This window comes from Hydra viridissima, unplaced genomic scaffold (genome assembly GCF_058129835.1).
Source record: "Hydra viridissima isolate aposymbiotic clone 2 unplaced genomic scaffold, HvirCarnegie_v1 scaffold_3, whole genome shotgun sequence".
NCBI lineage: Eukaryota > Metazoa > Cnidaria > Hydrozoa > Anthoathecata > Hydridae > Hydra > Hydra viridissima.
This window is the reverse complement of record NW_028324302.1, coordinates 40,323-53,673: the sequence shown is the minus strand read 5'-3', so window position 1 is coordinate 53,673 and position 13,351 is coordinate 40,323. Positions and strand designations below refer to the sequence as shown.

Below are 13,351 nucleotides of genomic sequence, written 5' to 3'. Positions count from 1 at the left end.
TTAAATTTAAATCATGTTTAAAGGTAGTTTTTGAATGTTTTTTCAAAGAAATGTTAGCGTAGTTTTCATCTATTAAATCTAAATCATGTTTAAAGGTAGTTTTCGAATATTTTTTCAAAGAAATGTTAGCGTAGTTTTCCTCTTTTAGATCTAGCTTATGTTTAAGGTAGTTTTTGAGTATTTTTTCAAAGAAAAGTTAGCGTAGTTTTCCTCTTTTAGATCTAGCTTATGTTTAAGGTAGTTTTTAAATATTTTTTTAAAGAAAAGTTGGCATAGTTTTCCTCTTTTGGATATAGCTTATGTTTAAGGTAGTTTTTAAATTTTTTTTTAAAGAAAAGTTGGCATAGTTTTCCTCTTTTGGATATAGCTTATGTTTAAGGTAGTTTTTAAATATTTTTTTAAAGAAAAGTTAGCGTAGTTTTCCTCTTTTAGATCTAGCTTATAATTCAGGTAGTTTTTGAATATTTTTTCAAATAAAAATTAGCAAAGTATAGTTTATTTAGCATGACATCATAAAATACTAAACTCAAAAAGGCAAGATAAAGTATAAGATAAACGTAAAATAAGATATAGATGAAAAAAATGTTAGGCTGCATAAAATCAAAAACTGCATTGCCTATCATAAACACAAATGTCTAGTGAGAGCTTTTAAAGTTCGTTCTTTTCGTCTTTTAATTTGGTGAATCGCGATTTGAATTTTCTAAGGCGCACATGTCTTTCAGTTGCTTTTTTCTTAAGGCAAGGTCGCCAGAGTTTTTTTACGCAGCTCCTGCAGCATAATCTTTAACAAAATACTCTTTTGTATTTCATTACATAGAAATAAACAAAAACCATATGCGTAAACAGAGATAAATTAGAACGCAAAAGTGCATAAAAAGCCTCGCTACTTTGCTATAGAAGAAGTGGATGACTAGATACAACTTTGTAAATTCGTGTACTATCTCAATGGATTAAGGTATTTTTCGAAAGTTTTTTAAAAGCATAAATAGCGTAGTCTTCCTCTTTTAAATCTAGCTTATGTCTATGGCAGTTTTTGAATAGATTTTCAAAGAAAGGTTAGCGTAGTTTTCCACTTTTAAGTTTAGCTTATGTAGCTTGACAAAACAACACACAAAAAGACAAGATAAAATATCAGATAAACGTAAAATAAAATATAAATGAAACTAAAGTTAGGCTGCATAAAAAACAAACAACTTAATAATCTACTAGACATGTTTAAGTTGAATTAAGTAAAGTCCTTTGCGCAAATTTGGGTAAATAAGAGAGTAAAAATCCATAAAAAGCCTCGATACTTTGCTGAAGAAGAAGATGACTATATGCAACTTTTTAAAATCGTGAGCTATCTATATCGATTTAGGTCCTTTTTGAATAGTTTTTCAAAGAAAGGTTAGCGTAGTTTTCCTCTTTAAAGTTTAGCTTATGTAGCTTGACATCACAGAACACAAAAAGATAAAATAAAATATAAGACAAACGTAAAATGAAAAATAGATGTAGCTGAAGTTAGGCTGCATAAAAAACCAACAACATAATAATCTACTAGGCATGTTTAAATTGAATTAAATAAAATCCTTTGCGCAAAAATAGGTATGTTAGAGAGTAAAAGTGCATAGAAAGCCTCGCTACTTTGCTGTGAAAGAAGTGGATGACTAGATACAACTTTTTAAAATCCTGTGCTATCTCTATCGATTAAGGTAGTTTTCGAAAGTTTTTTCAAAGCAAAAATAGCGTAGTCTTCCTCTTTTAAATCTAGATTATGTCTAAGGTAGTTTTTGAACAGCTTTTCAAAGAAAGGTTAGCGTAGCTTTCCTCTTTTAAGTTTAGCTTATGTAGCTTGACATCACAAAACACAAAACTCAAAAAGACAAAATAAAATATAAGATAAACGTGAAATAAAATATAGATGAAGCTAAAGTTAGACTGCATAAAAAAACAACAACGTAATAATCTACTAGAATCTAATAAAACCCTATGCGCAAATGTAGGTATGTTAGAGAGTAAAAGTGCATAAAAAGCCTCGCTACTTTGTTTAAGGTAGTTTTTGAATAGTTTTTCAAAGAAAGCTTAGCGTAGTTTTCCTCTTTAAAGTTTAGCTTATGTAGCTTGACATCACAAAACACAAAACACTAAAAGGAAAGGTAATATAAAAGTTAATCGTAAAATAAAATGTAGGTGAAATAATAATCTTCTATATATGTTTGGATTGAATTAAATGAATTCTTTTGCGTAAATATAAGCAAACTAGTGAGAAAAAGTGCATAAAGAGCCTCGCTACTTTGCTGCAGAAGAAGTGGATGACTATATGCAATTTTTTAAAATCGTGTGCTATCTCTATCGATTAAGGTAGTTTTCGAAAGTTTTTTCAAAGTAAAAATAGTGTAGTTTTCCTCTTTTAAATCTAGCTTTTGTCTAGGGTAGTTTATGAATAGATTTTCAAAGAAAGGTTAGCGTAGCATTCCACTTTTAAGTTTAGCTTAAGTTGCTTGGCATCACAAAACTCAAAACTCAAAAAGAAAAGATAAAATATATGATAAACCTAAAACATAATATAGATGAAACTAAAGTTAGGCTGCATAAAAAACCAACAACATAATAATCTACTAGGCATGTTTAAATTGAATTAAATAAAATCCTTTGCGCAAATGTAGGTATGTTAGAGAGTAAAAGTGCATGAAAAGCCTCGCTACTTTGTTAAAGGTAGTTTTTGAATAGTTTTTCAAAGCAAGTTTAGCGTAGTTTTCCTCTTTTATGTTTAGACTATGTAGCTTGACATCACAAAACACAAAGCTCAAAAAGGCAAGATAAAATATAAGTTAATCGTAAAATATAGATGAAACAAAGTTTAGACTGCATAAAAAACCAACAACATAATAATCTACTAGGCATGTTTAAGTTGAATTAAATAATGTCCTTTGCGCAAATTTGGGTAAATAAGAGAGTAAAAATCCATAAAAAGCCTCGATACTTTGCTGAAGAAGAAGATGACTATTTGCAACTTTTTAAAATCGTGAGCTATCTATATCGATTTAGGTCCTTTTTGAGTACTTTTTCAAAGAAAAGTTAGCGCAGTTTTCCCCTTTTAAGATTAGATTATGAAGCTTGACATAACAAAACACAAAACTAACAAAGGCAAGATAAAATATAAGGTAAACGCAATATAAAGCATAGATGAAACTAAAGTTAGGCTGCATAAAATAAACGGGTAACAATACTCTTCTATGTATGTTTACATTGAGTTAAATAAAATCCTTTGCGCAAATATAGGTATGTTAGAGAATAAAAGTGCATAAAAAGCCTCAGTACTTTGCTGTAGAAGAAGTGGATGAGTAGATACAATTTTTTAAATTTGTGTGCTATCTCTATCGAATAAGTTAGTTTTCGAGAGTTTTTTCAAAGCAAAATTAGCGTAGTGTTCCTCTTTTAAATCTAGATTATCTCAAAAATAGATTTCGAATAGTTTTTCAAAGAAAGGTTAGCGCAGCTTTCCTCTTTTAACATTAGCTTATGTAGCTTGACATCACAGAACACAAAAAGATAAAATAAAATATAAGACAAACGTAAAATGAAAAATAGATGTAGCTAAAGTTAGGCTGCATAAAAAAACAACAACATAATAATCTACTAGGCATGTTTAAATTGAATTAAATAAAATCCTTTGCGCAAAAATAGGTATGTTAGAGAGTAAAAACGCATAAAAAGCCTCGCTACTTTGTTAAAGGTAGTTTTTGAATAGTTTTTCAAAGACAGGTTAGCGTAAATTTCCTCTTTAAAGTTTAGCTTATGTAGCTTGACATCACAAAATATAAAACTCAAAAAGACAAGATAAAATATAAGATAAACGCAAAATAAAATATAGATGAAACTAAAGTTAGGCTGCATACAAAACCAACAACATAATATTCTACTAGTTATGTTTAAATTGAATTAAATAAAATCCTTTACGCAAATATAGGTAAGTTAGAGAGTAAAAGTGCATAAAAAGCTTTACTTTGCTGAAGAAGAAGATGAATAGATGCAACTTTTTAAATTCGTGAGCTATCTCTATCGGTGTAAGGTAGTTTTTGAACAATTTTTCAAAGAAAAGTTAGCCTAGTTTTCTTCTTTTAAGTTTAAATTATGTAGCTTGACATCACAAAATACAAAACTCAAAAAGACAAGATAAAATATAAGATAAACGCAAAATAAAATATAGATGAAACTAAAGTTAGGCTGCATACAAAACCAACAACATAATATTCTACTAGAAAAGTTAGCCTAGTTTCCTTCTTTTAAGTTTAGATTATGTAGCTTGACATCACAAAACACAAAAAGGCAAGATAAAATACAAGGTAAACGTAAAATAAAATAGAAGTCAAACAAAAGTTAGGTTGCATAAATACAAAAACTGCATTGCCAAAAATAGAACTTGTTGTCTAGAAAGACCTTTTAAAGTTTGTTTCTTTCGTCTATTGACTTAGTGAATCGCGATCTGGTTTTTCTTAGGCGCGCTTGTTTCTTAGTTGTTTTTTTTTGTAAAGAAACTTTATTCAGACGTTTTTTTTACGCAACTCCTTTAAAATTATTTTTAACAAAGTATTCTTTTATACGTGTTTACATTGAAATAAAACCCTTTGCGTAAATAGAGATAAATTAGAGAGCAAAAGTACATAAAAAGCCTCGCTACTTTGCAGAAGAAGAATTGAATGGCAAGATTCGTGTGCTTTCTCTTTCGTTTAAGGTACTTTTTGAATATTTTTTCAAAGAAAAGTTAGCGTAGTTTTCCTCTTTTAAGTTTAGCTTACGCAGCTTGACATCACAAAACGCAAAAACCAATAAGGCATGATAAAATACAAGATAAACGTAAAATAAAATAGAAGTGAAACAAAAGTTAGACTGCATAAAAAAAAACAAACAAACAAAAAACATAATATACTTCTATGTATGTTTACATTGAACTAAATAAAATCCTTTGTGTAAATATATGAAAAAATAGAGAGTAAGAGTTCATAAAAAAGCCTCGCTATTTTGCTGAAGAAGAAATGGATGTCTAGATCTTTTAAAATAAGGAACGTTTTGATTTCTTTTTCCGAAAAATGTTTGGAGCAGTTTTCCTTTTTTAAATTTCACTTATGCAGTTTAACATCACAGGAAATATTATTTTGCTTTTTAACAAACTCTTAAAAACATCAGAAGTAATTCTAAATGCAACTCTATTAAAAGTTTTCACAGAATAACAAAACGACTTCTTTTTTTTTTAAAGATAAAAAAAAGTTTGAACTATCTTTAAATAAGAAATGTGAGAACAGTTTAACAGAACTTCTTGTTTATTATGTCTTTAGCGAAACAGATAAAAATATTTGCAAAAGCATAGATAAAACAAACTACACAAAAGGCCCATCTTTATTGCCAAACTGAACAAACTTATCTAAACTACATAAATGGTCTCACGATATTGCCATATTGAACAAACTTTTCTAAACTACCCTCTTTTTGAATTTTTAGCTTCATGTTTTTAATTTTGTCTTTAATATGGCTTTGGTAGGAGTACTTTTGCAAGACATGAATGAGCTTGTCACTGCTATGATTTGCCAAGATGCCAAGGTAATCTTTGTACGAGCAACTTGAGCTTACATCTGTAAACACGTCTTGCAAGATGTATGCCAACACCAAAGCTGCACATCGTGGAAAACTTCTGGTGTTGAACCATTCGTTGTGGCCAGGGCAAGCATTCAGCTTTTCAACTATTTCATCTAAAATTTTACAAACTCAAGTCATAACACAAAGTGATTAAATCAAATATTCATTTGGTTCTGAAGTAAGACAAGATTTATTCTGTTTTTTTTTTTATTTATTTTTTTTTTGTTGACCTTATTGTTTGCACTGATAGCAATAACTGGTTTTTGAAAGATTACCTAAATGGCATTGGCTAACTTCTGCTTTGTTTTCCTTTGTTCTTGGCTGAGTTGATCCTGAAATAAAATAAAACCATGTTCATTTTTCTAATTCATAAAAACCATCAACAGTTTCTAAGTGTTAGAGATGATAACAAGCTGTGCATGATTTCTAACGGTCATGTTTCTAACTTCATCATTAGAAATCGGGTAGACACAACTTTCTAAAAGTGCACTTAGCAATGATGGCTAGTTTTTGTTAACAGTTAACCATCTGAAATTGTGCAAGAAGAGGTTTGTATTTATATATCTTTGTATAAATTAGGTTTTACATTACCGATGAGTTCTTGAGTGAAAGATGGCATTTCCAACTTGATTTTTTTTCTTCTTGGATCTTTTACTTCTAAAACATAATCAGTTTAAGTATCATTCACTTGTATAAACATTTAAGCAATCACAGAATTAGTCCTGCAACAAATACATACACACTTCTGTGTTGTTTTTTTGGTTTGTTTTGTTTTTTTTACAGCTTTAACAATAAAAATAGGGCAAGGAGTTGATTTGGGCATTTTCATTTTTTGAAAGCTTGTTGAGATTTGCATAAAAGTCAAAAATCAAAAATCAAAAAGAATTTACCTCTGGATGTAGAGGCAAGACTTTGGCTAAATAGGCTACCAACAGATTGAACAGCATAAGGTGAGAGCTGCTTTGCAAGAACAGTACCAGCCTGTTGGACTGGAACAGCTGAAACTGGATCAGATGAAAGAAACAAACTGGGTTTGGCCAATGTTTGCTGAAAAGCAACAAGGCTAGGAGTCAGAGGAACAGAAAAGACCTCTTTTGAAGGACAGAAAGCGACTTGCTGAGAAGGAGAAGCAGAAACAGGTTTGGCAACCACTTGCTCACTAAAGTAAACTGGAGAAAGATTTGCATGGTGTTCAATAAAATCCGGTTCATCAGGAAATAATGTTAATGCAAGAGGAGAACAAGCTGTGCCAACAGGAACAGCTAGAGTCTGATCTACATCCATACAAACAGTTTGTTCATTAGGAACTAGTTGTGCAAGAGCAGGGGATAGTTCAAGAACTGGACCAGCGATTGTTTGTTCAGATGGAACAGACGAAACAGGAGTTGAGGTAGGTTCACACAAGAAATCTACAGCATGGTCGTTGCTATCCTCTAAAGGAACATTGTTTTCTACAGCTGGAGCAAACGGAACCACTGTGGTACAGCTGAAAGTAGCAGCACATTCTTCAGAGTCAGAACCGGAGTCTAAATCTTCCTCAAAGATGTCCTCAACCTCATGAAAACCGTACTCCTCTGCATTAGTTTGGAGCCAGTCCATCACATCCTTCTCCTTCTTTGGTGGTCTCTCAGACTTTTCAACAGTCAAAGACTCTATGACTCCGAAGGACTGTCCGATGCCCAGGGCAAAGCGCAACTCCTCTGCAGCGTTCCACTGGGACACATAAAAGCTATCCATTGTGTTCCTGCTGTGCTTCATGTAGAGTGTAGCGAACCGCTCGCGATCTTCTTTGCTGTTGTTGGCAAAGTAAGTGGCTATCGAACCGCGAATGCAAGTGGGAGTAAGACGCTTCATGGGAATGTTTACTTGGCTTTTTCTGAAGCAGGACGTCAGGCAAGAGGAGATAGCAGAGGAACCCATCTGGTAAACAGGCACTCTAGTTGCACCGAGTGTCACACATTCGTCTTTGTTGGGTCTCATCGATGGAAAAAGGGGCCTGTAGCAGTCGCTCAACTCCAAAACAGTCTTGGTGTCTGCAGCCATGTAGTGAGAGTCGTTGACAAGAAGGTCTCTGTATCTCAGCAAATAAATATCGATCAACACTTTCAAGTCGTTCGGCACTAGAATGTTTTTGGCTCCGTACTTGTATGCTGTTTTGTAGCGCTCTTGCACAATGCAATATCCACACTCACTCTTCTCAGCAGCCATGTAGTCTCTAATGTTTAAAAGAGCAATGTTAGATTTTCTTAAACTGTTAATTACAGTGACAGAGAGCAGAAGATGGTTTCGTAGAGACACAGCATTGTCTCTAGTCGGTGTAAGAGACGGCTTTCTAATCGATTCCACTAACTGTCTTACGTATGCAGACTTGCCATATTCGTTCAGCAAACTGACATTGATGATGTTGATGCATTTTTTGCTTTTCACAAGGCTCCTCCTCAAAGAACGAAAGGGCCTCAGCACTTTTTGTAACTCCTCCACCTTGCAGCGCAAACGTCGGATGGCCTCATGAGAAAGTCCGAAATAGACATTCCTGGCTTCACTGAAACGAAACAGGAGACAAAGGTAGACAAGGCGGTTGTACAACGTGTGACAAGACATGGCTTTTGTTTGGTCAAGTTCACTCAGCTTGGAATTGAGCTGAATGTTTTTAAAGTGCATGGAAAAGTATCTATCCTCCAAAACGTTGGAATTGGTGAGAGCGTTCGGGTGCAGCGTCAGCGTGCTGTCACAACATGTCAATATTTCAACAACTGCATTTTTGTAGATCTTTGCTTGTGACAAAGTGTTGTTGTTGGCTACCACAAGCCACTTTTCAAAATCTCTGAAGAGCTCATCTGCTGACTGGTAATAAAAGTGAAAAGCATCTTTGTCCAGCTGAAACAAGAGTCTCTTATCTTCTGTCAAGACGGTTGAGTTGGAAACCAAGTGCTTTAAGGAATTAAAATCAGAGTCTAGGACGGATTCGGTGTTCAGCTCTTTGTTTTCTACAGAGGTGCAGTGGTTTGCAGAAGGAGCCTCGGACGAACCAGCAACTGATGAGGGCAAGCTTAAAAGAGGATCAGAGGAAAGAACCGGAGAAGAAAAAGAGGAGGAAGGCCCAGGAGCAGAGGATGCAGAGCCTGATGCAGACGCTTGTTCAGCTACTGGCTTAATACCAAAGAAGGCAGGTCGAATAAATTGAGGGACATAGAGCTTGTCGTTGTCGTACCGCTTTGCCTCTGCAATCTTTTGTTTGATCGTCTTGGAATCGTAGAAATGAGTCTCTTTCAAGTGTATGTCCAGTCGGTCGTAATACTTCCAACATTGCAAACAGGGGTAAGGTTTTGGACAGCCGGACTTGCGTTCGAGACGAGCATGCTGAAACTTCCTGACCATTGCAGAGTAAAAGATGGAAGCTTCATCCAAAGTCCAAGAATGATCTTTTTTAGTCAAGTGTCTTTTAATGCTTGTGGAGGAATGTTTGCACAAAGGCATCGGACAGCTAACAGCGTACCTCTTCTTGGTACCATAGAAAGGTACAACCCTGTTTACGGAGCCACACGCTGCAACTAATGCGGCCCTGACTTTGCTTTTGAGCTTTAAGTCTCTCTGTTCTTGTGACTGCCTTCTTTTCTTTTTTTTCGCTTTAGAGTTCGGAGAAGGGGCAACAACAGTGTTGTTTTCTTGTGAAGAAGACATGTTCAGGTGTTTGTTTGCAACGGTTTATGCTAAAAAAAAGAAAACAGTTAGTGAGAGTGTTTTTCTTCTGCCTGCATCCAATCCTGGAATGTTTACAACTGCAGGGAAGAGCTGTGTTTTTTCGAATCCTCTGCAAAAGAGAAAAAAGAAAGAAAAGAGAGCAACAAGAAGAAACAAAGTTTCCACTAGCAAATGAAAAAGAATGAGAGCAACTAGCATTACATGCATGGTGGCAGCAGTGATTGCTATTATGAGAAGGAGAATGAGAAAAAAAAAAAAAAAAGAAACAAATAAATAAAGAGATGGAGTTTGAGAGGATCTCGCAACCATATGACTCAAAGAAAGAAACTGTGTTGAAAAAAGGCAAGAGAGGGCAAATAGAACTTGCTAACAAGGACAAATGACAGACATAACTACAACAGTAACAACTCTCATTGCAAGCATAATAACAACAGCATCAGCATCACTGACTCAGAGAGTGTTGACAAAACAAAACAGATTAAAAAAACAAGCAATGTGGCTGAACCGTAACAACAATCATTGCATGTATAACAACAACAACAACAACAACAACAACAACAACAACAACAACAACAACAACAACAGCAACAGCATCACTGACTCAGAGGGTATTGATAAAAAAAAACAAGCAAAACAAAAACAAACAAAAAAAAAAAAAACAAATAAAAAAACAAAACAAGCAAATTGGGTGAACAGTAACAACTCTCATTGCAAGCATAATAACAACAACAGCATCAGCATCACTGACTCAGAGAGTGTTGACAAAATAAAATAGATAATAAACAAGCAAAGTGGGTGAACAGTAACAACTCTCACTGCAAGCATAATAACAACAACAGCATCAGCATCAGCATCACTGACTCAGAGAGTGTTGATAAAATAAAACAGACTATAAACAAACAAAGTGGGTGAACAGTAACAGCTCTCATTGAAAGCATAATAACAACAACAGCATCAGCAACAGCATCACTAACTCAGAGGATATATAAAAAAACAAACAAACAAACAAACAAACAAACAAACAAAAAAAACAAGCAAAGTGGCTGAACAGTAACAGCTATCATTGCAAGTAAAATAACAACAACAGCATCAGCAACATCATCACTGACTCAGAGAGTGGTGATAAAATAAAACAGATTAAAAAACAAGCAAAGTGGCTAAACAGTAACAACTATAACTACAAGTAAAATAACAAAAGCAGCAACAGCATCACTAACTCGCAGGGTGTTGATAAAAAAACAACAACAAACAAATAAAGCAAGCAAAGTGGGTGAACATTAACACTCATTGCAACTATAATAACACCAACAGCAACAGCATCAGTGACTCAAAGGGTGTTGATAAACAAAAACAAAAGCACAAACAAAACAAGCAAAGTGGGTGAACATTAACAACACTTATTGCAAGCATAATAACAACAACACCATCAGCATCACTGACTCAGAGAGTGTTGATAAAATAAAATAATTTATAAACAAGCCAAGTTGGTGAACATTAACAAACACTCATTGCAGCTATAATAAGAATAAGAACAACAGCAACAGCAACACCATCACTGACTCAGAGAGTGTTGATAAAATAAAATAGATTATAAACATGCCAAGTTGGTGAACATTAACAAACACTCATTGCAACTATAACAACGACTACAGCAACAGCATCACTTACTCAGAGAGTGTTGAGAAAAAAAAAAAACAAAAAACAAAAAACAAAACAGAAAACAAAAATACAAGCCAAGTGGGGGAACATTAACAAACACTCATTGCAACTATAACAACAACAACAGCAACAGCATCACTTACTCAGAGAGTGTTTATAAATAAAACAAAAAACAAAAACAAAAAACAAAAATACAAGCCAAGTGGGTGATTACTAACAGCAGCAACAACAGTGTCTTTAGAAACAACAAACAAGTACAACAGCAACAACTGCTTTTACAGAGTATAACAATAACAACAACATGGCTGACACAAGTGTCAATGGCACTAACAACAACAAAAGGGTTGGAATAAAAACCTGTAGGCAAAAGGAGAGCTGCATTCAGACAAGATCGATTACAAAGAGGCTCTTCTTTAAGACAGAGGAGAAACTGCTTTTGAGGGACAGAGGGACTTTTGTTGTTGCTGTTGTGCAGAAACCAACAAACTTTTATTGAACCGAATATAACCGAACATAACCGAAAGTCTTGTTTGCTTCTGTTTTGTGCCATCAAGAAGGGAAAACAAAACATCACGAAACAAACGAAGCAAACGAAACAAACAAACAAACAAACGAACGAAACAAACAAAAATACAATTAAATAAATAAACAAACAAACGAAACAAACAAACAAACAAAAACAAATAGGAAAAATAGAAAACGCAGTACCGAAACCTCGCCATTTTTATCCTTCCTCGAGCTTTCTTTGGGCGCCAAAGACCGAGAAAGTTGAGCAAACGTGACGTTGAGGGGGGGGGGGGGGGTACTTAAGGCCAGCAGACCGACCAATGGCAAGCTTAGGAGAGACCCACGTGAATGTTACATTTTCTTTCTATGTACGCTGAATCCGCTCAAAGTCTGGAATTTCCAGCATTCACGTGTCATCACTCCAGCCACCAGATTGGCCCACACTTTGCACACTTTCAAGACTAGAACTTCACTTAATCACAAGTTGAGCCAAAAAAAAACTAAGTCTCGCATGGCGACAACTTTTCCAAAAGCAAACAAAGGCAAACGAAGGCAAACGAAGAAAAAACAAAAACAAGTAAACAAAAACAAAACCGAAAAGGGAGAGAGAGAGAGAGAGTGAGTCGACTCATTTCTTTCGACTGCCTTAAACGAGAAGTCTAAAACGTTTAAAAGTTGAAAACTAAGTTTTTTAAATGAACTGCACCGAAAAAACTTTACGACAGTTTAGCTGGTTAAAAACGCAGAGGAAAATATTTTATAAAATTTAAGCGTTCTAAAGATGTTCACTTTTGTTTTTGTTTTTTTTATTTTGGTTTGTTTCTGGCTTGTTTCTTTTTTTTAAATTCTAGCGATCGAGCATATTTGAACGGTTTCATCAACCTGTTGGCGCACGTGCTCGAGAGCTAGAACTTTGATTGCTTTTGTTGTTGAGAATTGAGAATGTCCGAGCAGGTTTTTTTATCGATTTCATCGCTTGTGGCGAGGCAAAAATCAAAACGCTTTTTGGACGAAAGAAAAGAGATTAAAAGGAAAAAAGAGAAGAAAAAAAAAACAAAAAAATAGGTTATGTGTCATAAACATTTATTTTCTCACGCGATGACGTCTAGTTTTGTTACAGTAATTAAAATATGGTATCAAGTTTGTAATTTCTATCTTATTTTTAGTTACGGATAATTGCCAATTATGTCACGTTTAGTATACACAACGCTGTTTTCTTAATAGCAATATGATACAAACAAGTTATATAAAAAAAAAGCGTTCGCTCGATCTTCCTTAGTCAGTTGAACAAAAAGAAATTTTCACAACATATGATTGATTTGGTTGTCCTAGCAAGCTGTTTTAGCAAACGGCTAGAGGTTGCAACTGTTGTTCATTGAAAACGAAAAATCTAGCGTCCGCAAGAAATTTTTGAATACATAATGTACACAAAAGTGGCACTAACAAATGGAAATGTAAAAAAACTGTTTACCTTGATGCCAGACTCGCAGAGATGTTGTCGCTCGTTGCTATCGACTGCGAACAGCTTTGTTGTTTTTCGAAGTGCCTCTTTACTCTACTTATAGCCGAAGTTTTGGCTTTGAAAAAAAATACGAACGTCGTTAAGCTCAACGAGCTGCTTTAATTGTTTTTCGTGCGAAAACGAAATGCTTAAAACGGATTAAAGTGTTGGCGTAATTACACTTTTCGACCGCGATGCAGTTTGTCAACTCTAGCGTATTTTTTTGGCTCGTGGAGCAAAAGCCTCATGATAATAGCAAAGGCTTAAAATGTCTTAACATGTCAGCAAAGGCTTAATATGCTTAATAAACTGTGGTTAAGTTTTTGCGGTGCAGTTCATTTACAACTTAATTTGCAACTTGCTGGCACA

The 13,351-nt window shown here is 34.4% G+C and overlaps 1 protein-coding gene across 1 annotated transcript; it reads right to left on the bottom strand.

Annotated features, from left to right (window-relative positions):
• Nucleotides 1-5,294: 5,294 nt before the first annotated feature.
• On the bottom strand, nt 5,295-11,751 carry LOC149890466 (uncharacterized). Its single transcript, XM_090081427.1, has 5 exons — nt 11,683-11,751; nt 6,504-9,323; nt 6,205-6,270; nt 5,889-5,945; nt 5,295-5,726 (listed from the first exon to the last, which is right to left on the bottom strand). Exons 2-5 carry the CDS (start codon nt 9,292-9,294, stop codon nt 5,407-5,409), a joined length of 3,234 nt encoding a protein of 1,077 aa, XP_089937553.1. The 5' UTR covers nt 9,295-9,323; nt 11,683-11,751; the 3' UTR covers nt 5,295-5,406.
• Nucleotides 11,752-13,351: the final 1,600 nt, after the last annotated feature.

Excerpts from the sequence above, each read along its gene's own strand:
- LOC149890466 (XM_090081427.1), bottom strand. The coding sequence starts at position 9,294 with ATGTCTTCTTCACAAGAAAACAACACTGTTGTTGCCCCTTCTCCGAAC. Across the intron at positions 6,271-6,503 it reads TCTTGCCTCTACATCCAGAG|AAGTAAAAGATCCAAGAAGA; the intron begins GTAAATTCTTTT and ends ATTATGTTTTAG. Across the intron at positions 5,727-5,888 it reads AGTTAGCCAATGCCATTTAG|ATGAAATAGTTGAAAAGCTG; the intron begins GTAATCTTTCAA and ends GTAAAATTTTAG.